A 26,952-nucleotide genomic window follows, 5' to 3' on the forward strand; every position below is an offset into this window, starting at 1 on the left:
GTTTTGGGAGGGGCAGGGGCTTCCTTCTTCGCTTTCGGCGCCATCTTCGTAGAAAGGCGGAATCACATTTAAAATCCATTTCTAATGTAGACTTAAGATTTAGTGATCAACTACACGGCCCCAGTGATGGAAGGAATCTAGAGATAAATACCACAGAGTACAAGATAGCTCCCAGGGTAACATGGATCATCCTAGCCCAGGAGTAAATTGTACCTATTTACACCATTTTCAACTCAACGCATTTTGTTCCCAGATTATCCAGAGCCAAATTACGGTGTAAATTACTACTATTACTCAAGTTACTATGGTAGATTCTAATTTCCTAATTTTCCCCCTCCCTTAACAATTCCATTTTCAAAGGACCATCAAGTGTAGTGCTTTTCAACAGTAGTTTGCAAATAGGTTGTCAAGAAAGTAAATTTCTGTGTATTACAAAATCAGAATCCCTGAGGTAGGGCTTAGTAATCTGTGTTTTTATTACTCTTCAAGAGATTTTTAAAGGCATGTTAAAATGTAAGACAGGAGCCTTTTAGGCCCAAGTCTCTCCAGTGGTGTGAATCCACAAGTGGCAAAGCCCCTCCCGTATCATTTATAACCTCAGAGATCCAATGGAAGACCAGCTTTGAGTGAGTTCTGGCTAAACTGCAATGAGAGAAAAAGGAAAATGTGAGAATTCATCTACCTAACTTTTGCAGACAGGGCTTTCATGCTTCTATCCATTTCTATCATTGGTTTTGGATAGATATATCTATAAACACCCCCATTCCAGGTATACTTTAAAGATCAAAACGTAAATTTGTAAATAAGCCTTAAAAAAAACTGAGAAGCATATGCTTGTGACATTTAAATAAAAAGTTTTAAAAACATAACTCCAAGGCACTGTAAAAAATTACTATAATAAAGTTGTATCAATTCTTCCTTAAAGAGTTTGTCCTAAAATGAGAAAAAGAAAAGACTTTAAGTAAAACAGTTAAAAAAGATCCTTTTCTGGTCCATGAACATGATGATAAGGTGTTCATGCTTTTGGAGGATACATGCCTCCCTTAAACCTTATTATGATGCCAGCACGTTACCTGTCCAACATGGGAAAAAAACTCCAACAATTCATTTATTATCCTAAATGACAAACCCTAATCCAATTTCTTCCTAAAACCACTGTTAAAGAAGATGTAAAACAATCCCTACTCTAAAATGGGATTTAAGCCCTCCTATAACATTCTATGATACCCCCTTTGCTCTGGTAGTAGAGACAAGAATCAGGTAATATGGACAAGCTGTTTCTCTGCTAGGAGGAACTTAATAAATGAGCAATGTATTGGATACAGAACAAAATGGTCACTTGTGTCCACTATATTCCAGGCACTGGGTGGTACAAGTAGTTAAAGTGGTTGGCCACTGATCAAAACACTGGCTGTTCAAATCTACTCAAAGGTGACTCAGAAGAAAGTGGTAATCTTAAAAAAGTTCAGTCATTGGAAGAGGGATTGTAAAACAATGGGGGAATTTTTCTTTTACTTTTCAAAGAGAAGAGTGTTCTGGGGGGAGGGATGGGCAGGAGAAAAGTGCAACAATGAATGAATGGAAATCCAAAGTCTCTGTAAATTTTCATTAAAATTAATTAAAAAAGATTTAGCCAAACTTTTAGGGAACAGTTTTACTCTGACATACATGAATTGCCATAGTTGCAATTAATTCTATGGCAACTCATAAACAATGCCAATGGATAAGGCAGAACAATTAGACCCTCACTAGACTAGCATCAAATAAATAATTTAAATTACAACTGTGATAAGCACTAACAAACAGTATGACACTGAACACAGTCTGGAGTAACACATTTTGACTCAGGCTATAAAGCAGAATTACTAGGCATAGTTTCTCACAATACCAATACCCAAGCCCTAGTGCGTTGCTTGTCAAAGACCAATCTGTCTTCACGTTAATTCTAACATGTAGCCATGGTCAAGAACCAATGGTTTTGAGTAGTTGTTGTTATGTGCCGTCCAGTCGCTTGCGACTCATAGCGACCCTATGTACAACAGCCCTAAACTCTGCTCTGTCCTGTGCCAATCGCACTGTCTCTGACACTCCCATCTCAATTATCCCAGTCACTGAATCAATCCACCTCATAGAGGGCCTTCCTCTCCTGCGCTGTCCCTCCACCCTCCCAAGCATGATGTCCTTCTCCAAGGACCGGTTTCTCCTCACATGTCCTAAGTATGTTAGACGGAGCCTCAGAATCCTTGCCTCCAAGGAGACACCCGGTTTAACCCTTTCCAGGACAAACCTGTTTGTTTTCCTAGCAGTCCATGGTATTCTCAATACTCTTCTCCAGCACCACAGCTCAAAGGCATCAATTCTCCTCCTATCCTCCCTGGTCATTGTCCAACTCTCTGATGCATAACAAGTGATTGCGAAGACCATGGCCTGTATCAGACGCACCTTAGTCTCCAGAGAGACACCATTGCTCTTCAGTATTTTGGAGAGGTTCCTAACAGCAGACTTTCCCATGGCAATGTGCCTTTTAATTTCCTGACTGCTGGTGCCAAGACTGTTGACTGTGGAGCCAAGCAAGCTAAAGCTGTGTACAATCTCAATCTCTTCACCATCCATTCCTGATGCTGCCAATTGGTCCAGTGGTGAGAATCTTTGTCTTCTTGACATTGAGCCTCAATCCATACTGGAGGCTGCAGTCCTTGACAATGGCTTTGAGTATTACTGGATAATTGTTTGGACATAAAGGTCAACAATCCCATTGCTGTCAAGTTGATTCCAAACCCATGTAAAACTTACAGGACAGCAGAACTGCCGTGCAGAGTTTCTGAGGCTTTAAATCTAAACAGGAGACTGCCTCATTTTCTTTTGTAGAGCAATTGGTGGATTCAAACTGCTGATCTTTTGGTTGGTGGTTCAACACTTAAACCACTCTACCACAGGGCTCCTTGGGTAAGGAAGAGGACCAAGTAAGATAATCAGTAAAGCAGAGGTATTAGTAAAGAGATTCTGGAAAGAAGTAGCAAAGAAACCTCAAATGAGGATGGTGTTTCTCTGGTTATTGTGGGGAAAGGGAAGGGTATGAACTCAGAGGTTCATATAAGGCACTTTAAAAAGTGTCAGCAGAGTTTTGAAATGGGCATTCTAATAATGAATTCTTCTTTATAGGCCCTTTTTGTATGTCTTAAATAGTGAAGAATTTTTGTTTTGCTTTGCACTGTAACATAAACCTTGCTTTAGGTCAGTAAAGACAACAAAAGAATTTACTAAAACCGGATCTGATGAAACCAGTTAGAAATATAAATGTTCAGGCTTCATTTCAGACCCACTGAATCAGAAACGTGGAAGAGTGTCACAATCTTTGTTTCTGATACTTCTAGATAATATGAAGGATTTTGGACTTTATTCTAAGAGTAATAAAAAAAACCCTTGAGTCTTTTAAAGTATGAAAATATCACAATCAAGACAATATTTAGCATCTTTAAAAAACTTGCTGTCGGAAGCTCTGGTGGCCTAGTGGCAAGAAGCTGCACTGTAATCCCAGAGGCATTCAGTTTGAATCCACCAGATATTCTGCTGGAGAAGGAGGGACAATATCCTCCTGTACCAGTCAGATCCAATTTAACGGCACACACATACAAAATAAAATAAAATTAAAAAAAGAAAAAAAACCCCACAAAACTTGCTGTCAATATACTTCTGACTCATGCAGAATCAACAGTATTGACAATGGGGTAGGGGGGTAGGGAGAAGGAAACCTCAAAACCCAGGTTTTCAAATAGCCTAGATCAAAACCCATACTGAGTCATTACATTAAGAATCACAACCATAAAGCCTCTAAGGCCAAGCAACTAAAGCAAGTAAGTGAAGTTACATGGAAACCGGAAAGGCTCTAGTAAGCCCCGCATTTGCTTTGGTACTAAATGTAAGCAGGCACCCCCACAATTTTTCTTGTGAAGAAAGGCACAGAAAACCTAAACCAAACCCAATCCAACCTAACGCAAACCAACCCAACCCAGGGCTATCTAGTTTATTCCAATTCAGAATGAGTCTCCATTGAGTTTCTGAAGGATATAGAGAAGACTGATGTTGTAAAAGATTTCCTTTTACTTGGATACACAATCAAGACCCACGGAAGCAGCAATCAAGAAATTAAAAAAATCCTCAACAAGATGGACTGACATAGGTGCTATACAATGAACTTTAGTGAGCATGGCACCATGAGGATGGTGCAGGACAAGACAAGGTTTCAGCTAAGTTATAGTTTACTTGTTGGCACCTAACAACAAAATCTTAATTGGAGCAGGTTGTGTCAACTTTATCCTGGTGGAAAGGTACTTCTTGATCAGCAGCCCAATATGGAACACATTATGCTATCTAATGTAGGGATTTGCTAAAGAAAGCTCTGACTGTGCAGTCCTAGGGTGGTTGCACTGCTAACACCAAGCCCATACCTCTCAGTAGCTCTGCTGGTGATATATGGGCAATCTCCAGTGCAATTTACGGTCTCTGAAAACCACTCGTGGGACAGTGGTGAGCCAATTCTGACTTGATGGCAATGACTTTGAGGGGTTTGTGTGTGTGTGTGGTTTTTGTTTGTTTTGTGTGGGTTTTTTGGTTTGTTTTGGTTTTTTCTAAAAGAAAGAAGGAAAGAAGAGTCTCTTATAGGAAATCTTGACATCTCATTCCTTCAGGCACTGAGTTTTTCTAACCCTGGTTAGACAAACCTGGCATCAAAACAAAATGCCAAAGAATTAACTACATTTTGTTTCTTAATGCGAGGGGAGGGGAAACACACTAAAACAAAACACCATCCAAAAAACTACTCAACCAACAAGATGGCAACAACCTAGCCAGCTTACGTTCCATGTGATCCATTTGGATGAACCTATAGTAGAAACTTAAACTTAGAAATGTTCCTTGATAGGCTTCCAAGGAAGAACCCTCCCCTGGGCCCAAGAGACTGCCAAAACCAGTACTTCAGTAGGTCATTATCAGAAGCTCTTGGATTCAGTTGTACAAAGTTTACACCCTCAGGCCTTGGAAGACAAAGGGTGTTTTGGATACAACCTTTCTCAGGCCTGACACAATAATGCAGTTCTAGTGAAAGGTTATCAGGAGTAGCAGAAACTTTTTCAAAAGAAGTAATTTAGAGCATGGCAAAGTCAACTGATTTGGGTTCTTGCCACAGCAGCACCTCACCCAGATTTAGCCACAGACCATAGATGATGAGGGAGTGGTTTCACATTTCTGATTGAATTAGGTTAAAAAAGCATATTCTGGTAAAGTTGAGAATGCAGAAAAAGATTGCAACAGACATTAATGAGATGGGAACAATGACTGACTGCTTTATTCAGACACTCCCTACCCACTATTTCTCAGCTAAGAGTGTGTCAACTCAACACAGTCAACACAATCTCAGAAGTCTCGGCTCGCTATTTGTCCTGGCCTGGGAAGCTGAGAGCAGGTGCTGAGACCCAGTATACTTTGCCCAAGGTTATTTTGCAGAGAGCTTCAAGGGAAGAAACAGGGATGGAGGTCTTACCTTCTGCCTACTCCTAGATTTAGGAATTATCTTCAGTCAGAAATAACTGAAGAGCTACACTTCAAGTCCAAGTAGAGGCAAGACTTTAAGATCCTGATCTGTATATATGAGGTTGAATTTCCATATCCTAAGCGAAGCAGGTTGTATAAGGAAGAATTTGGTACTTGTTATATTAATTAGATTTTATTTCAGGGCTGCCTAAATTATTCCTATGCCAACCAGAGAGGGAGCTGTCCAGAGGTAGTGGCAGAGCTGACACTCTGGGATAAATGCTCCCAGAACCAGCCTATGACTGAAGCGTGTTTAAGGTCTTTCAAGTGTCAAATGCCATCTCCATGTCCTCCGTGAAAGGGATGATACTATACAGTGCCTGCAATGTCTCAAGAAAGCTGTGGTGGCATAGTCCATGGTGAGATGCGCTGCTAACCCAGAGGCCATGTACCAAGGGAGAAAGATGGACAATCTACTCCTCTTACAATTTAGGGCCTCAGAAATTCAAGGGAGGGTTGCTAGGAGTTTGAGCCAACTTGACTGCAATGTGTCAGCATTCTCTATTAAAGTATTTAAGGTTAACTACTCCATTAAGTGGATATTAACAAGTCTACTTTACAAATGTGAAAACTAAGAACAGAGAGGTGAAGTGACTTGCCCAATGTTACAGAGGAAGTGGCAAAGTCGACCCAAGAACTTTGGTTCCACAGTCCAAGTTGTTAATCACCAGAGTACGAGAACACCATTCTTACAAACACCAAATCAAGCACCTGGGCGTCAAGCACTGTATTATATATATATATAATCAGCTATTCACAAAAACCCACCACCAGAAAAGCCACTTATTGTCTACCCATGACCAGTATTGCAAAGCTGAATGCAGCCCAAGTCCCCCCTTCTCGTTAGATGTTAAGGCAAAAATTTAAAAATTAAGGTTACAAGATAAGGCCATAAAATGATGGAGAGCAGGCACTGTTTCTTTCCCATATACCACTCCTTCCTGCCCCTTCACATGGATCCATGCTTAAAACTCTAGATTAACAAAAAAATAAACTCTATATCAAGATCAAATCTATTCCCTCATAGGAAGCCAGAACAAATTATTTTACAAGGGTCAGACTATGAATAAAAGGCTAGAAAACATATATATACCTTTCTTCCTTGTATAGAATTTTGAATCTGAATTCAACAATAGCTCATTGCTATTCAGCTCAGTATCACCACAATAACCCAACTAGACACTGGTTCTCTTAGTTTTCTTCAGCAGGAATACTCACAGGTAAGCTTGAGGGTCTTGACTGAAGGCTCAAGTTCATATCTTCTTGTCCTCCCTTACTGGAGGTCATTGAGGGGGCTGAGGATGCCTGAGACCCAAATGAATCTTGAGATAACTCCTAAAACAAGAAAAATAAAACTATGAAAGGCTTAGTTTTTATAAACCAGGCCTGATTACCTCCCGGTGAATAAGCTACAGGGCTCTGTCACACAGCAGAAGCTAAATGTGATAGACCTTGTAAACTATAGTATGTAAAGACAGGAAAATTCAACTTGTTGGCTTTTAAGACTAGAATAACTCTTCCTTCTGATGGTATGGTAGCTCATTTTTTGCCACATAGATTACAGTAACTTCTTGGCGTTAAATACCAAACTATGAGTAACTTATAAGATGTTCTCTATTGATGAATGACAACAGTTAATTTAAAACAAAAACAATCCACCCAAGAATTTCTCACTGAAATAAGTGTATTTCCTTTAAAGACATCATCTTAGAACAAGATACTTATTTTAGTAATGCACCATACCTTTAGTGGACTTGTCATCCAGACATTTCTTTTTGCTCTTTACAGAATAAAGCAAAATTGCTATTTTTAGACTTCATCATCTAACTTTTTCACCAGCCATGATGCCAAGTGAATTTTATCTATTTCTAAAAATCAAATCTACCCTCAAAAAAGACAAAGATCTGCTACCACAGAGACTATTCTAAAAAATTTAATGTGAGTCTGATGGAAGATTATACTAAATTATATAATAACTATAAAGAGTTACAGTGGAAATGAATGTACTGTGATTGTTTTGTCCGTATTTTCTTGGATATTTGTTTCGATAAACAGGTTTTCTAAAAAAAAAAATCTCCATTTATCTTTAATTTCTTAGCTATGAAACATTCCAATGTCCAAGTTCCTCATCAGTAAGAACAGTCAGAAGGTAAGAAATTAGGATGATTATGCCTTTACTAATCAACCCAGGCTGCAAGTTTACCAAGAGTTTAAAAGGTTTTTAGGTGCACTACAGAGAATCTGTATGTCAATGTTCTTCTGTTAGCAACTCCCAGGGTTGTCTGTGGTCATATGATGGAACAGTAAGAGGCAGGGGTACCTTACCTGTGGTGGAGGGAAGCGCTGCTGGGAATAGGCAGTTTGCTGTGACTGCTGAGACTGGGACTGAGGGTATGCAGCCTGCTGCGAGAGCGTCGAGGATGCTGGCTGCTGAGGTTGCTGCTGCTGGTAGGGAGACTGTGCCTGTTGCTGGGAGTACGGTGGCTGGCTCTGGGGATGCTGTTGTGTAGTGGACTGCTGGGAGGGGTATGGGGTTGGGGACTGCTGATGTGGAGGCTGGGATGGCTGTTGGGAGTATGGAGGCTGAGAAGACGAGAGCTGTGGTGGCTGAGACTGCGGCTGCTGCTGATAAGAAGGCTGGGCATGAGTGGTCTGGGATGGTGGCTGCTGGGAGTAGGGTGGCTGCTGCTGCTGGGGGTGAGGATTTTGCTGGTTGTAATATGGAGTCTGGCCCTGCTGACCATACCCACTGGGGCCTTGTTGTCCATAAGGAGGAATCTGTAGGAAAGGAAAGGATACTTTTAGCATTTGCCCTTCTGGATGAAGAACGGTAAGGTATTCTTGTTAGAAGATATGACCAAAGAATGGCTTTTTAGATCAGGCAAGCCAAGCTTTACACTCTCACAGGGTCCAGGTTTTTTCTACTATCCCCATCTAAACTAAGCTAGGAAGGATGGTCAATATAGGTTGCAGTTATATGCCATCAAGTTGGAATTGGCTCATAGCTGACCCTCTAACAGGTTTTTAGAGGCAGTAAATCACAATGGAGGAGACTGCCCATCTTTTTCTGTTGGAGCAACTAGTGTATGCAAACCATAACCCTTTAGTTTCCAGGGCAAGTTGGTTTATTTAGAAGTATACAGCATTCACTCAGTGATAATTCATACAGTATCTGGACAATTTATGAGTTCAAGTGTAGCTGTTTCCCCCACTAAATCTATTCCTTTCTGTTACCATAGTCATAGACTAGACATCCTCTCTCCCAAGCACTAGTATTCTAATCACAACATATAGTAACCGCCTGGCCCAGTCATCTGAAAACCCAATGTTTTCAAAATCTAAGCACTCTAGACAATACACAAGTCACTGGCCACCTTGGTTGCCTCTATAGTCTTCATTCAAAATTATGTCTGGGCACTGGGTTACTCTGTAGTAGGCAATATATTCTAGGCACTAAGGACATACTTGGTTTCATAGGAGGTAAAAAATGAACATCATCTTCCACTTTCTCCCAGGGAGAGAGGAAGAGATTATATCTATTTTTTTTAATTTAAGGTTGTATTTTGCTTTAGAGTTTTAAAAGGTAGGATGCATATTCTGTTCCTCATCATTCACTATGAGTATGATTCAAATATAAATGATAGAAAATGCTGGCAAAACAAAACAACATAACAAACAATTAAATGATAATGGTTAAGTGAAGCCTGATACAAGCTACAACATGGAAAAATCTTAAAAATGTTATGCTGAATGTAGTCAGTCAATCACAAAAGACCAAGTTAATGAATGACTGCACTTACAGGGAATATATATATATAAGTAACTGTTGTATAGCATAGAGTCAGAACCAACCCATAGCTGACTCTCACAGGTTTGCAGAGGCAGTTAATTACATGGGAGGAGACTGCCCATCCTTCTCCCACAGGGCAGCTGGTGGATTTGAAACATGTGCCTTAGGGATTGCAGCGCAGCTTCTTGACACTAGGCCACCAGGTAGGCATAAATAAATTTATGTTTATTCAAATTAACTAGGGATAGGCTTAAGGGAAGGGGAAAGAAGAACTCTACTCAGGGGACACTGAACTTAAGCCTAAGGACAGAATTTAAAAATAAGTAAGAGTGATGGTTGAACAATAATAATGAACATAATGTCAGTGAACTGTACATGTGAATATTGTAATGGTAAATGATGTTACAAATGTATTTACCATACATAGTTATTTTTTTTAAAAAGGTATAGTTGGGAGAAAAGGAGATACTTAATATTTGTAATCTTGTTAGCATCTTTACTGTTTAACCTTTCTATATTTTCTTTCAAGATATTCATTCTGAACACGTCAACTGGTATATCCGTTACCAGAACACACGGTATTACTAGTGGTTGTCTCGGTAATAGCAATAGACAGATACTCAGTGGAATTTAGAGCTTAGTACATGTTAACTGACAATTTCATAATATTGAAAAGTTTGAGGACTTGTAAAGAAAGGAACTTTCGTTCATGCCATTTTCTTCAGAAATCACCACTCAATATATACAAGTAAGCCAGCCAGGTCATAAGAAAGGTATGTTCAACCTGTGGCCAGAAAGCCGTTTTCCTTGAAGCACTTGGGATGTGGAGTTCACAATCTTGACCTTACTAGTAGCACACTGCAACTAAATGAGCCCACTGGCTTAGGCACTTGTTCAGAGGTTTGGAAACTAAAAATGTTCTAAGTCTATAGCTCACAGACTAGCTCCTGGACATCAACAAGAGTTAAGGTAATCAGAGTCACCAACTACCTGCTGTGCATAAGAGAGGCCGCCCATGGTACTCTGTGTTCGGCCCTGCATGGTCATCGGGTACCGCTGTGGGGTCTGAGACCCATATGGCTGCCCTGGGTACCCATGTCCTTGTTGCGGTCCTGTTGGAGGTCCCTGTTGTTGCTGCGAGTATGGATTAGTCCCGCCATATGGCTGAGGTCTCATCTTGCCCATCTGATCCATTGGACTGGACGGCTACAAAATAAAGAGCATTTCATTAACCTGAAGCATTTAAATGGTTTCTGGCCATATGAACTCACAGCCCAAGCATCCAGACTTTAGTAGTTAGAATGAATGAGTAATAGTATAGACATAGAAGTCCTTGAACAAGTCACTTAACTTTTCTTTCAAACTTTAATTTTAGAAATGAAAATACCACTTGCTTGTCAAAGTATCTTGTAAGATAAAAAGAACTATGCTAGTATGTCCTAATACTTGTGATCTAAAAGGATAAGGTAAGTGCGCAACAACTAAGACATTAATTCTATAGTACAGAAAACGAAAACAAAGGCCTTCAGTTGCTGCTATAACCTTGTTCAGAAACACTGAAACTGAATCTTCAATGCTATGGTTAGGAATATAAATACAACAGTGTCTAGATATTTCTCTTTTTCCAATGGTGGACCGTTTTCCTTGTTCATCTGCAACCTGTATGCACTATGGCTAAATCAGTTAAAACTATTCTTCCATCCAAACAAGCAAAGTAGCTAAGTTACCGTTGTTGAAGAAGTTGTAACTATGGAATTCAGAGCTTTGTGTAAATCAACTAAAAATTAATCTTTTCTAATATTTAAGAGTTTGGAGCTTTAAGAATAGAGAACTTCTGTCTCTTAAAGAACAAGAAGGTATAAAGAGAAAGCTTAGCACCAATAATGAAGGCTCAAAGTTAACTTACGGTTATCTGAAATATAACATTTGTCCAAACTGTTTAAGAGGCAACACACTGAATTACCGCACTCATTTTTTTTGCATGTTTTTGTCCTATTTGAGGGTCATAGCACAGAAGCTCAGTAACTTTTCCCTGTTACAGATTCACACTTACTACGTTTGGGAGTAAAAAGGTTTTTCTAAGCAACTTTTGTCTCACCTACTTTGAGCACGTTGAGCCAGTCCTTGGAAAAAAGACCTAATGCTTGGTAAAGTGGAGGGTCAGTAAAAGACAGGAAGACCCTCAACAAGAACTGCACAGTGACTGTTAACAATAAGCTCAGGTCTATTAGAGATGATGAGGATGGCACAACACAGGTCTGGGTTCAGATCTGTTGATCTTAGAGTCACTATGAGTTACTGGAGAATAGGATTATGTCTGATAGAAAACTTGAAAATGGAATCCTACTTTAAGGGAGAAGAGGGAGATATTGTGGGTCCCAATTTCATTTAAATTTCAAATAAAAAGTGGTTCTTAAACTTAGCACGCATCAGAATTATCTAGATGGTTTAGGTAAAAAGACTGTTAGGTCTTACTACCAGAATTCCTAACTCAATAGATTTAGAGTGGATCTAAGAGGTTCCCAAATCCCAGGATGCTACTGATCCAGGGACCACACTCTAAGAACCACTGGTCTAGTGTACGAACCTTATAAGTAAAACAGTTTAAAAGAAAAATTTTATTATTTTTTTAAAAAAAAGAACCATTTGTCTAGATTATTCCTAGGGTCCCTTTTAGTGATGTTATTCTATGTTACTCAAATGAATAAATTATCTTATAATTTAAGATGTATAATACCCAAAATTCCAAAGTCTTTTATCTATCACTGAAAAAAAGGTATAAGAAAGTAAGCTACAGAATCTGTTCTCCTAAACATGAAGAGAAAAAAGCCAGAGAAATATTCCTTTAGGCTACAGCTGTGATTTTAGGTTAAAAAGTAATAGGAATAATGTTAAGTACTCTCCTCAAGTTTCTAGAGTGAATCCCAGTAAAACCATAACCTAAATCATTACCACATGCCAATGCTATTAAACTGCTGATTCTAACAAACTATTCTTGCCCAAGTCCTGCCTCTGCACAACCCAAAATCTCCACTTTTGCTGAGTTTACTCCAATTCAGAGAAGCCTCAACTTGTTTCTAAGGCTATTGATCCTTACAAAAACTATCTTTCTTCTGAGGAGTAATTGGTAGATCTGAACCGCCAACCTTCCAGGACTGATACCTTACACACTGTGCTAACAGGGTTCATTGTTCTAATAATTCACAAGAGCTCTAATAGTATTTTCAAACCATTTTGGAGCTATAGGGATTGTCTGGGTACAATTTATGCCTTTAAATTCAAGTTACACTGTTATTATTTGGTAAATCCAGCCAGTTCCAACTCACAGCAATTCTGTCTTCTGTTTTCAACAAATAAAACACTGCAGACACCATCTTTACATTGTTGCAGCACGTGTCAATCATTTTGTTGCCATTATTCCTCTTTTTTGATGACTCTATTTCAATAAATGTCTTTCTCCAGGGACTCAGCTCTACTTTTAACATGTGGCCAGGAAGAGACAGTTTCACTATCCTTGCCTCTTAGTGGACTACCCATTGTTGTTAGGTCAATTCTAACTCATAGAGACCCCTCCATTGATTGACTTTCTCTGACTGTATATCTTTACAGGATTTACAGGAGAGTGCCCATTTTCCTCCTATATTTTCAATCTATATGCTGATTGGTTCAAAATATTAAAACTTTGGCTAGTAGCCCAACACATAATGAACTGTATATCACCGTGGCTCCTTCTCATTGGACTAGTAAATTAACATCATGTACCTTCTAAGACTCAAATCCCTATGCACATCCAAAAACTTCTCCAGTAGGGTAAAAAGGGAAGCCACTGACTGGGAAAAAGTATTTGGTAATAACATATCAGATAAGGGACTTATATCCAGAATTTATGAAATACTTGAGCACCACAACAAGATAAAGGTAAATAATCCAATAGAAAAATGGGCACAGGATATGAACAGGCACTTCACCGAAGATGACATTCAGATGGCTAACAAACACATGAAGAAATGCTCAAAATCCCTAGCCCTAAGAGAGATGCAAATTAAAACAACTATGAGATATCATTTCACCCCAGTCAAAATAGCAAAATTTAACAGAACAGCAAGCAACAAATGCTGGCGAGGTTGTGGAGAAACTGGAACCCTGATTCACTGTTGGTGGGAGTGTAAAATGGTGCAACCCCTGTGGAAAGCAGTATGGCGCTTTCTCAAAAAGTTGCAAATAGAGATACCATTTGACCCAGCAATTCCACTACTGGGAATATACCCTGAAGAGACCATAGCTGACATCCAAGCAGATATATGCACACCCATGTTTATTGCAGCTTTGTTCACAATAGCAAGGAGTTGGAAACAACCTAAGTGCCCATCAACAAACGAATGGCTAGAGAAGCTGTGGTATATTCGCACAATGGAATACTATGCTGCATTAAAAAACAAGGAACTCATGCAATATTATTCAAAATGGTTGACTCTGGAGAACATTATGCTGAGTGAAATATCCCAGTCACAAAAGGACAAATATTACATGATGCCACTGTTGTAGAATGGGACTGTCCTTGGGGTTGGGGAGAGACTGAGTAAGATGGGTTCAATAATGTGTACTGCACTGAAACAGAGGAGGGAGAGAACCGTTTAAAAGAGACATGTAACTGGGTATTTCTGTCATCACAGGAGACTAGAGCGAGGGCTGCATGGTGGAGGGGACCTGGGGGAGGGTTTGTAAAACAATGAAAGAATCTTTTCTTTTACTTTTCCATAATTTTTGGACTCATGTACTTATAACTTGTTAGTCAAATTTGTGTCTTCTAGGTTGCAACACCCCCATGATACATCTTCAAAGATATGAACATGTATGGCCAAGCACAATCAATAAGAGTGCATCTGAATTCCAAAATCAATCTCCATAATAGTCTATGTGTTTCCTACTGCCAAAGGGGCCCTTTAGAGTAGTGAGAGAAGATCTTCACCCTGAAACCCACAGCGTCCCTTTTCAGCAGGAAGTAGCTAAGAGAATACGCCGTGCCCTTTTCCTTATGACTCAGGGTGAAGTCTCTCTCAGGGAGGAGTGATAGGGAATGGCAAAGGATACACTGACAAAGAAGATTGATCAGAACTGGCTTTGACAAGCACTGTGGCATTTGGACAAGAACAAACTGGGAGGAGGGTAGAGAGAATAGTGCAACAATGAGTGGAAGCCCAAAATCTCTGTAAATGTTTATGAAAAATAATAAAATATAATTATAGAAAAAAAAAATTAACATCATGTAGTCATCTTCAGATACTGTTGGAAATGGACCCAAAGTATCATTATTCTAACCTATAAAAAGATGAAAGCTTACATGCCCACATTACACTCCTGTCCTCATCTTATCTCAGACTACAAGTGCTATTTATGTGGTCACCAGGTGAAGGAACTATACTGGCTGAACAGAGAGGAGCCAGGCTGCTCTAAGTGTATCTTGACAGTTGAGGTCCCCCTTACACATGAGAAACAGTCATTGTCATGGTTACTCTGGAGATTCTAGAACAGAAGCTATTAACCAAGACTGTTGTTATGTGCCATGGAGTCACTTGAAACCTATAGCGACTCTATGTACAGCAGCTGTAAACCATGCCCTATCCTGAGCCAGTCTCACTAATTCTTGACACACCAGTCTCAATGCCCCAGTTACTGGATAAATCCATCTCATCTAGGGTCTTCCTTTCCTGTGCTGTCCCTCTACCCTCCCAAGCATGATGTCCCACAGCTGGGAATTTTCTATGATGCTTCATAAACACCCAGGCTTTTCAGACTTCAATGTAGTTGGTATGAACAGGCTTTACTCCTAACCCATAAGATCCTTGGATAATTCTGATGCATGCTACTAACTGAGAAGCAATGTTGTAGAAAAGCATTGTCCAGTAAAATTTTCTGTGGTATATGACTATTAAAAACAAAGTATCACCAATGAATTGAGGAACTGAGTATCAATTTTATTTACCATAAATTAAATAATCACACATGGCTAGGAGCTACCATCCTGACCCTGTATTCTAGAGCAAAAATCACAAACTATTCTTAATCACATTCCTGGTCAACAATACATTCAAACCTCCTACTTACTGGGTATTATACAGCATCACACAGAAATAGTATAAAGCATAGTAACTTGACAGACTTAGGTTCAAATCCTAACTCCTTCACCGTCAATTAAAAATACCATAGCCTGGAACTCATGACTCAGGAACACCTTAGTCCTCAAGATGACATTTTCACTTTTTAACATCTGGCTCTATCAGTTCTTCAAGTAAAATGCAACACACTTAGCACAGTGCGTGGCACTTAAAAATTTAATAAGTGGTAGCTTTAATCAGTAATGACAAAAAGTGTCACTGACTAAAAAGCCCCTTGACAGTGTGGTCTAGTTTTACACATTTTTCAGTTTCAAATCATGGTTTTCCATATATAAACCCAGCTCTGTGCAGTTATCCTGTTCTGCCATCTACAATGGCTCCCATTAGCAGAAACGCAAAATTTCAACACAAAGCCATTCCCACATTTCAACATACTATAATTTCTTATTACATTTTCCATATCCTATTATAAATTCAGTCAAAGTCATAAAATTCTGCATTTAATTGTGGCTAATTACTCTAAGTAAAGGTACCTTTAAATTTCGGGAAATTAAGAGAGTGTTTTATCTTTAAAGTAACACCAAATGCCCTATGTACAACAGAACCAACCACCATCTCATCTCAACTGTCTCCACCACTGTAGATGTTTGAGCCAAATGTTGGAACCACTGTATAAAGCAGCTCACTGAAGTTTTCATTAACACTACCAAATGCACTGACTGTGAGTCCAAGTTTTTGGATAGGGCTGTTATGTTTCAATCTTTTCTCCGTCTTTTGTGATGCTATCTATCATCAGTCCAAAGGCTAGGATTTTTGTTTTACTGACACTCTGAGATGAAATCCATACTGCCAGCAGTATTCTTTGATCATCTGATGGAAGCGCTTCAAGTTCTCCTCATTTTTAGCAAGCCAAGTTGTGGCATCTACATAATAAAGATTATTAGTGAGTTTTCCTCCAATTCTGATGCCACAGAATTCTTCACAGTCCAGCTTCTCTAATGATTTGCTCAACATATAGATTAAATCTTGTTATGTGCCATCGAGTCGCATGTGCCTCACAGCCACCCTATGTACAACAGCCTTAAACCCTGCTCTGTCCTGTGCCAAACTGTCTCCCACACACCCACCCTGATTACCCCAGGCACTGAATCAATCCACCTCAGAGGATCTTCCCCTCCTGCACTGTCCCTCCACCCTCCCAAGCATGATGTCCCTCTCCAAGGACTGGTCCCTCCTTGTAACATGTCCAAAGTATGTCAGACGAAGCCTCAGAATCCTTGCCTCCAAGGAGCAGGCATATATAACCCTCTCCAGGATGAACCTGCTTATCTTCTTAGCAGTCCATGGTACATTCAATACTCTTCTCCAGCACCACAGCTCAAAGGCATAAATTCTCCTTCTGTCCTCCCTAGTCGCTGTCCAATTCTCTGACGCATAACTACTGACTGCAAAAGATCCAGCACCACAGCTCAAAGGCATAAATTCTCCTTCTGTCCTCCCTAGTCGCTGTCCAATTCTCTGACGCATAACTACTGACTGCAAAAGACCATGGCCTGTTATCAGACACACCTTAGTCTGCAGTGTGACATCACCGCTCTTCAGTACTTTGGAGAGGTCCCTAACAGCAGACTTTCCCTTCGCAATGTCGTTGGCATGTGCCGTCGAGTCGCCTGCGACTCATAGCAACTCTATGTACAACAGCCCTAAACTCTGCTCTGTCCTGTGCCAATCACACCGTCTCCGACACACCCATCCTGATTACCCCAGTCACGGAATCAATCCACCTCAAGGGGGCCTTCCCCTTCTGTGCAGTCCCTCCACCCTACCAAGCATGATGTCCCTCTCCAAGGACCGGTCCCTCCTTGCAACATGTCCAAAGTATGTTAGACGGAGCCTTAGAATCGCTGCTTCCAAGGAGCAGCCTGGTTTGACCCTTTCCAGGATGAATCTGTTTGTTTTCTTAGCAGTCCATGGTACCCTCAATACTCTTCTCCAGCACCAACGCTCAAAGGCATCAATTCTCCTTCTGTCCTCATTAGTCTTACATGTGATATTAATGATACTGTTCTATAATATCCATACTTTGTTGGGTCACCTTTTTTGGGAATAGGAACAAATACAGACCTCTTCCAGTCAGTTGGCCAAGTGGTTGTTCTCCAGATTTCTTGGCACAACATGGTGAGCACATCTAGGGCAGCATGTGTTAGTTGAAATATGTCAATTGGTATACCATCTATTCCTGGGGCCTTATTTTTTGCTATTTCATTCAGAGCAGCTTGAACTTCTTCCTTCATCACCATAGGCTCTTGTTCATATGTTGTTTCATGAAATTCTTCTGTATCTGCCAATTCCTTTCAATACAGTGACTCAGTATATTCTTTCCATTTTCTTTTAATACTTCCTGGATCATTTAATATTCTGCTGAAAGCATCCTTGGTTATAGCAACTCAAGGTTTGAATTTGTTTTTCAGTTCCTTGAGCTTAAGAAATGCTGAGCTGGTTCAGCCCTTTTGATTTTCTGACTCCAGCTCCTTGCACATTTCATTGTAATATTTTGCTTTGTTATCCCATGCTGCCTTTTGGAATCTTCTATTCAGCTCTTTAGTATCTTGAATTCTTCCTTGTGCTTTGGTTTCTCTGCGCGCCAGTGCAATCTTCGGAGTGTCTTCTGACATCCATTTTGGTCTTTTTTTTTTCTCTTCTGTCTTTGTAATGACCGTTTGCTTTCTTCCTGAAAGTCTTTTGCAGCAGATCTGTCCAGTGTAATATGCTGTCAGATTTCTTGACTGTTGGTTGTGATCAAGTAAAATGAAATCCTCAACAATTCCAATCTGTTTTCTTATCATGATGTTGCTTACAGGTCCAGTTTGTGGAGATTTATGATTTATGTTTTATGTTGAAGTATAAGCCAAACTGAAAACCACTGTCTTTGATCATCATCAGGAAGTGTTCCAAGTACTCTTTGCTTTCAGCAATGGAGGTTAACTCCTCTACAATACCACAGGTTGTTAATTACTCTTTCTCGAACATGGTGCTGCATTCTTCGTCATATAATCCAGTTTTTTATGTGCTCCCCCCCCATTATTTTTGTTCAGTATTTCATGAAATAACATATGAGCAAGAGCCTATGGTGATGAAGGAGAAAGTTCAAGTTGCTCTGAAGGAATTGGCAAAAAAACAAGGCTTCAGGAGTTGACAGCATACCAACTGATTTATTTCAATAGATGGACACTGCCTGGATATGCTAAGTTGTGCCAAGAAATCTGGAGGACAGCCAACTGGCCGACTGACTGAAAAGATCGATATCTGTTCCCATTCCAAAGAAAGGTGACCCAACAGAGTGTGGAAATTCTCGAACATTATCATTAATATCACATGCAAATAAGATTCTGCTGAAAATTATCCAAAAACGTTTGGAACAATATGTCAAGAGAGAACTGCCAGATGTGAAGGCTGGATTTATAAGAGGTCATGGTACTAGGGATATTACAGCTAATGTTAGATGGATCTTGGCAGAAAGCAGAGAATACCAGAAGAATGTCTATCTGTGCTTCATTGACTATGCGAAGGCTTTTGACTGTGTGGATCACAACAAGCTATGGCTGACTCTGAGAGGAATGGGAATCCCAGAACATTTGATTGTGCTAATGTGAAACCTATACTTGGACCAAGAGGCAGTCGTCAGAACAGAGCAGGGAGACACTACATGGTTTAAAATCAAGAAGGGGTCCGTCAGGGATATATTTTGTCTCCATACCTTTTCAATCTGTATGCAGAACAGATCATCCAAGATGCTGGGCTGTACAAGGAGGAATGTGGTATCAGGATTGGTGGAAGAATCAACAACCTGTGTTATGCAGATGACACAACCTTGCTTGCTGAAACTGAGGAGGACAAGAACTGCTTGCTGCAGAAGGTCAAGGACTGCAGCCTCCTACATGGATTGGAGCTCAATACCGAGAAGACAAAGATTCTCACCACTGGACCAGGCTATCGTCTTCACAATTATGTGCTATGCATCGGAGAGTTGGACACTGAATAGGGATGATAGAGAATTGATGCCTTTGAACTGTGGTGCTGGAGAAGAGTGTTGAATACACCATGGACTGCTAGGAGAACAAACAGGTTTGTCTTGGAGAGGGTGAAGCCGGAGTGCTCCTTGGAGTCAAGGATTCTGAAGCTTTATCTGACATACTTTGGGCATGTTGCAAGGAGGGACTGATCCTTGGCAAGGGACATTATGTTTGGGAAAGTGGAGGGACGGCACAGGAGAGGAAGACCCTCAATGAGATGGATTGATTCTGTGAGTGGAGTGGTGGGAATGATTGTGTTGGAGACGGCAAGGTTGGCACAGGATAGAACAGCATTTAGGGCTTTTCTACATAGGGTTGCTATGAGTCACAAGCGACTCAATGGCACATAACAACAAAAACAACATACAGAAGATGAAAGGATATAATCCAGACACATACCTTCTTGGAATTTAATTTATGCAGAATTCTTATTCTACTCTAACAACTATGTCTTGGTGTATGTATAGGTTCCACATGAGGAGTGTCCTGGAATTCTCATTCTTTTGCATGTTATTCATAATCTGTTACGATTTACATAGTCTGTGTAGTTAATAGAACTCAAGCAAGTATTTCCGTGGTAATCTGCTTTTATTCAAGAACATCTGACATCCAGAATGATAACCCTTACACTTCATGGTCTCTTCCTGGAGCCTCGTTTTGCATTGGTGAAAGCATTCAGTGCAGTTTGGGCTTCTTCCTTCAATACCACTGAATCTTGCTCTTATACCACCTCCTGAAATGGTTAAATATAAACCAATTCTTTTTGGTAGTTACTATGTATTCCTTCTGTCTTCTTGCATTATTCAGTATTTTGCCCATAGATTTCTTCAGTATTGCAACTCCATTTTCTTCTATGCTTTTAAGCTTGAGAAATGCTGAATATGTTCTTCTCTTTGATTTTCTAACTCCAAATCTTTGCACATTTCATTAGAGTTTGTATGCTCAGGCCTTCCTGTAAAACCTGTTCAGTGCGCTCCATCATTTATTCCATTCACTTGGGCAGTTCTATCTTCCTTAGAAGTTAATTTCAATCTTTTCTGATATCTATTTTGGTCTTGTCTTTTCCCCCTATCTTTTAAATGACCTTCTGCTTTCTTAATGTATGATAATGTACAACTTGTGCATCTTTGACTATTAGTGTTCAATGCATTCAAATTTATTTGAGATGGCTTCTAAACTCAGGTAGGATATTTTAAAATGGAATTCTGGCTCTTGTGGTTATGTTTTAATTTTCTTCAGCTTCAATTTGATCTTACGTATGAACACTGATGGTCTGTCCTGCAGCTGGCCCACAATCTTATTCTGATTGACGATATTAAACTCTTCTACTGCCTCTTTCTACACAGACAGTTGATTCCTATGAATTGCGTATGGTGAGACACAAATGTACAATAGAATTTACGTTGCTGGAGGGGGAAAGACATTTCCAATGAACAGAGTAGGGGAGAATAGAAATAGAATGACTAAATCAAGTCATCCGTCACTAGGCCATAGGTCTATCGTGTTTCATAAGACACGTGGGGGTGCTGCTGAGTACCCACAACCGACTCATTGCTGACTCTCCATTGGTTTTCAGAGGCAGTATATCACATGGTTGGAAATGTCCACCCTTCACCTGCAGAGCAGCTGGTAGATTAGAACCGCGTGCCTTTAGAACTGCAGTGCACGTTTTGACCACTAGGCCACCAGATCTCCCTTACAAGACAGGTAAGAAGAGGGGAAAAAAGAACTTGGATTGGACTAAGAAATAAAAGGAATGTTAGAGCAAATAATTGAGGGAGAATACAACCCTTTAAAAATAAGCCATCTGTACAATAGATCTACAGTGTTCTATGGCTGCACACTTTCTTTATACTTATTCAAGTTGTATGCTCAGTAAATCAATCAAGAACTTGGACTGTATGAAGAATGTGGCACCAGGATTAGAGGATGATTCATCAACAACCTGCATTATATAGATCACATAGCCCTGGTCACTTAAGTGAAGATTTGAAGCACTTATTGTGTAAGACTGAAGACTACAGCCTTCAATATAGATTATATCACAACATCAAGAAAGCAAATATCTTCACAAATGGACCAAGAGGCAACATCATAATAGACTGAGAAAAGACTGAAGTTGTCAATGATTTCCTTTTACTCGGATCTACAATCAATATCCAGCCAAGAAATCAAAAGACTTGTTGCACTGTGGTAATGAGCTGTCAAGGACCTCTTCCAAGTGCTAAAACCAAAGATGTCAGTGTACAGACTAAGGCACACCTGATCTAAATCTTGATATTTCAGCTCCTTTCTACACATCTGCAAGCTGGACAATGTAATGATGATAGAAGAACTGAAGTCTTTAAATTATGATGGTGGTGAAGAGTACTGAACATAGCATGGATATTGGAAAAAACAAACAGATCTGCCTTGAGGAAAGAGCAACCAGAATGTCCCTTATAAGCAAGGATAATGAAAGTTGATCTTACTTTGGGTATATTTTCAGAAGTAATCAGCCCTTAGAGAGAAACAACATGCTAAGAAAGAAAGGAGATCAGTAAAAGAGAAGAAAGCACTCAATGAGATGAACTGACAGTGACTACCACAATGGGCTTGAGTAAGACAGAGATAACAAGGATGGCTCAGGACTGAGTAAGGTCCAGATATGTTGTTCATAGGGTCACAACGAATTGTACTTAACTTGACTCACAGTGATATGACTGAGTAAAATTCCCCCATAAGATTTCCAAGGTAGAAACTTAAGGTAGAAAATTGCCAAGGAGCAGCTTGTGGGTTTAACTGTCAACCTTTCAGCTTCCAGCCAAATGTCCTCAACTATTGACTCAACAGAACTCCTCATAAAATTGCATAAACATCACACACAGACATACACAGAGCTAAAAAATAAAGCCAGATTTTTTTATTCCATCAGGATATACATCCAGACTTCCAACAGAGGGTAGCTACTTACATGAAAACTAGACAGTAAAAGATTCAAGGACTCTTGATCTCTCTTACGAGTCAAATTCTTATTCTAGGCGATCTCTGGTGACCTAGTGACAAGAAGCTGCACTGCAATCCCAGAGGTGAGCGGTTTGAATCCACCAGATGCTCTGGTGGAGAAGGAGGGACAAATCCCCTCCTGTACCAGTCAGATCTGATTTGACAGTACAGACACAAAAATTAATTTAAAAGAAAAAAAATCTTATTCTAGAGATAAAATTAGGATATTTCCTTTTCTTGTTCAGACTTTTTATCTTCTTTACTCAATAAAGGTTTGTAATCAACAGAGTATAAAATGTAGCAATTTAAAACATTTTTATCAATCAAAACAAGTTTATGTCAAAGTTAAAAACTTGCTAATGTCAGAAGTTCTGGTGGTTCAATCTGTAACATGTGCTACTAACCGGAAATCCTGTGACTCCAATAGTCAGAATCCATCAGTGGCTTCTCAGGAGAAAGATAGGTAGTCTCCTTTGGTTAAGATTTACAGTCTTGGAAACCCAATGGCAAGTAACTACGACTTGGAAGCAATGCAATGGCAGTGAGTTTGCTATTAGAATCGGAAGTAGGCAGAGAGATGTAACAAATACAAATACTGTGAAAGATTTGGGAATTGCTGTTACACATGTTATTTTCAAATTTCTCATAACAGAGAAAAGGCCTGAAATCCTCACTTAATGGGTCTTATTAGCAGTCCACAGGCACCAAGGAAGAGGCAGCAGATGAAAAATAACCAAACTCTAGTTGCAAAGGACCAGAGATTCTGGGAAAGACAGGGGAAATCCTTTCAATGAGAAACCACAGGAGCGGACTGCTAAAAGCAAAGGATAGTCACAGAGACAGTAATTGGGAGGGAAAATTCTGTCCCATATTGAAGGAGTTGGGAAAAGGTGCTGCTATATATGCTCCAGCATTCACAAATAAAAGGAGCCATAAGGAAACTCTCATCTCAACCATCCACTTCTCTCTTTCCAGATCACTAGCCATGTGCCTACTAACTGAAATGCATCAGAAGAGAAAAAGTTTAGGGATCTTAAAGGCAAGGATGCCTAGTAGGTTTGTTTAAGACATTCAAAACCGTTTTCAAACTAACCACTTGCATAGAAAGTTCTCCAGAAATAAATGGAATTTCTAAGTTCTCTTGGTAGGTTGGTTACTTAAAATTTATTGCACCAAGGAAAAAAAAAACAAAAACAAAAACAAGAGTCACACACTCAATCTACAGGTGCAACCAAACTAAATGTCGCCTATGCAAAGGGAAATCAATTCTGTGAACTCATAGGTCAAGCACAGATACAAATCCCCCAACTTTTGACCATGACTGATAAAGAAGGCAGAGATGATGAGGCCAATAAATCAACTTCCAAGAGAAAGATGCCATATGACAAAATGCATCAGACCATGCTGCAGTGTACAAAGAAAAAGAAACCTCATCATTTTGTCAAATAAAAGCCCAAATGAGGAAAGCTCCAGGCTTTGTTCCTAATTCAAAGATGCTAAAAGGAAGTGATCAGGCAACAACTCTAAGGAGACAGACTTGGTACAGAACTGGATACTACATCAAGATTAAGAGGGATGGGGAGTGGCTGCAGAAAAGGTGTCCACCAGAAAGAAAAGCCATGACCACTACTGTTCTGTTACCCTGAATGTCAACTAGTCAGGGCTTATATAAAGCTACAGCTTCGGATTTGGGATATACATTATTTCTTACATCCTGTGCTTTCAATTTATTCCTGGCCAGATTTGTTGTGTGACTTTTAGTAATAACAATTAAAAAAAGCATCCCTGGCTCTTTAACCGAAAGAACCCCCTAATTGATTCCCACAGTAATTAACCTGCATTTTACCTCAGAGAGCGGTAGTTAAGGAAGTCGGCACTGCTATTTATAACTCATCTCAAATTGAGGGCAGACTGCCTAAAATCTAACACATCCCAGCTGTACTCCTGTTTGAACTGGGGCCAAGGGAATTTTTTAAAGCAATCTTGGCACCGAATGAATGACACCAACAGTATGAGAGCGAGAGTGGTTGTGTTGTGGTGACGTAGCATTGGAGGTGGAATGGGAGAGGGGGGCCAATGTACTGTGATCCCTCGCGTGCATGCCTGCTGCTTGTTGAGTCCCAGTACAGTAAGCTGGGAACCGCCCACTGAGAGCCAAACACAGGAAAAGCCTTTTCCTGTGGAAGGCCTTGAAGTGAGAAACACATGGCTAATCTGCATAAACGCGAAGCCACACCGCCCCTGCCAGGAAGGTTAGTGCTCATAATCTCTGGCCATGAAGCTGGCTGCCTGGGAGGACTTGGACTGGCGCCTGATAACCCAGAAAGAGCCGAGAGAACAGATGGGTAAGGACCCCAGCAGAAAACAGCCCCAGGTCACGTGACTCACCACATGGCCCTGCCAGCACAAAGTATTGTCTGGCTGCAGAGCTCCCATACAAAGGCACCAGGCCTCTGCTTCCTGTGATTCCAGGGACAGGCAGCAGCTGTTGATCCAGTTCCCTTATGAGACCCTCCCCTGTTGACATTCCAGGCAGGGCAAATATAAAAGTGAAGACCTCTTACAACCAAAGAACTTTCCGTTTCTGACAAACTCCACATAGCTCAACTTAGATTTTGGAATAGATCAAAGTCTACAGTACCAGTACCCACAAGTCCAGAACTAGGCACAATCATTCTCAATATACCCCTAACCTCCTAGTCTCAATCTCACCGACCTCTGTATCTAATGTTTCTACGTTTCTTCTCTTCTCACCCCTCCACTACTTCACAGCTTTGAAGGCTAGTGAAAGACTCTTAACTGCAGAAAAACTGACCAGAAATCTCCCTGTTTTAGTTTTATCATTACTCAGCTTCCTAAAATCAGGTGACTCCTTTAATTTTAAATAGAGGGAAAACAGTACTGCTTGTGTGACTCTGATATTAACAGAATCTTAACCTCCTTTTGGCTTTACCTAGAAACATTATTTCACCAGATATATACCAATACACTGGAGGTCAAATCTAGCCCTGTGATTTGGATCACACTCTAGTTTTCTAATTCCTCTAAGATGGAATAGGATTATTTTATTATGTACCTGTGGTATTGTTATATACCATCAAGTTGCAACCAATTCACAGTTAACCCTCCAGCTAGGAATTTCAAAAGGCTATGTTTCTCCTCCCACAGCAGCTGGTGGAGGAGTCCAACCTCAAGCCTTTGGGTTTACAGTGCAGCTCCTTACCCTAGGCCACTAAAGCTCCTTCAGTCAAGTCCAAGTTCACTCACTTCCTAGTTTGCATCTCCACTGCCAAAAAAAAACCAAAAACACAAAACAGTTTTGTTCAATTCTTTCAAACTTCCATAAGTGTCCAAATTGAATGAAAATGAAAATTCCAGTCAATAAAAAATTCTGTTCATAAAAAAAGTCTAACCAGATTAGGGAATGATATCCCCTATGCAGAACAAGAACTCATTTCAAAGACATACCCAAAAAGCATCAGTCTGACTAAATCCAGAGGAAAGACATTAACCAGACATCAGGCTCAGGTGTATATATAAGAATTTCCTGAAGATCTTGTAGATTCTGATGGCGTATATTAGGAATGAAAATGAAAATTTTCAGCAAGAGGTCAAGCCAAAACGAACTGGTTCAAAGTCCTGCTACTCATCCACACCATGCATTAGCAAAAGTTAAAAAAGAACAAGGCAAGACAACCTTCCTGGCTGCGGGACAATAAGGCCTACATCCTTCCAGGAGACTATACATAAGGAGAAAAAGAGACTAAAAAAAGGGGAGAGTCATTGACTCATCCAGCAAACTCAAGCACAAGTTATGAGAGCCAACTGTAATAACCAATTCACAGGTATCCACCCAAGAGTCATGCCAAAAAAACACAACCAGAGGACTGGTATTGCTTCGTTTCTTCTTGGGCTCCAGATGAGACAAACAAAACTCTCCCTCAAAAACAGTCATGAAGTTGACCTGACTCATAACTGACCCTCCTTAGGGTCCCCAAGACTATACATAAATCACACAGGGGACACTGCCCTGCAGAGATCTGAAGCCCCAGAGGCTCAGCCTTTGCATGAGCAGCACAAATCCTTACATGACTATGCCCCCCTTCATATAAAGCCACCAGAGCACTAAAATGAATTCCCTAACAATTACAAAGTTCTATTCATCTAAGGCATTTTCAATCATCAGTTTTCAGAGAAAATGCTCTCTTCCCAAAATGATAAAAGATCACTTTTTTGGAAACCCTTTTAACTAAGGGATTGCTCTATTTCTGAAGGACTGTAAAAGTCTCTAAGTGTACAAGTGTTCAGGTCTTTCGTTTATAGGGTCGCTATGAGTCGTCCACAACTCAACAGCAAAGAAGAAGAAGGAAATCAAACAACTTCTCTGAAAGAATTCATC

General features: G+C 40.1%; 1 protein-coding gene across 1 annotated transcript in view; it reads right to left on the reverse strand.

The window, feature by feature from the left end:
- The window catches only part of ARID1A (AT rich interactive domain 1A (SWI-like)), a 96,227-nt gene that overhangs the window by 49,282 nt on the left and 19,993 nt on the right, over window positions 1–26,952 (reverse strand). The window contains 3 exon segments of the mRNA XM_006903765.1: window positions 6,808–6,924; window positions 7,915–8,367; window positions 10,370–10,585. Of these exon segments, the coding sequence (XP_006903827.1) occupies window positions 6,808–6,924; window positions 7,915–8,367; window positions 10,370–10,585 (786 nt within the window).

This window comes from Elephantulus edwardii, unplaced genomic scaffold, assembly GCF_000299155.1.
Source record: "Elephantulus edwardii isolate Elephantulus edwardi_28Jun2011 unplaced genomic scaffold, EleEdw1.0 scaffold00028, whole genome shotgun sequence".
Taxonomy (NCBI): domain Eukaryota; kingdom Metazoa; phylum Chordata; class Mammalia; order Macroscelidea; family Macroscelididae; genus Elephantulus; species Elephantulus edwardii.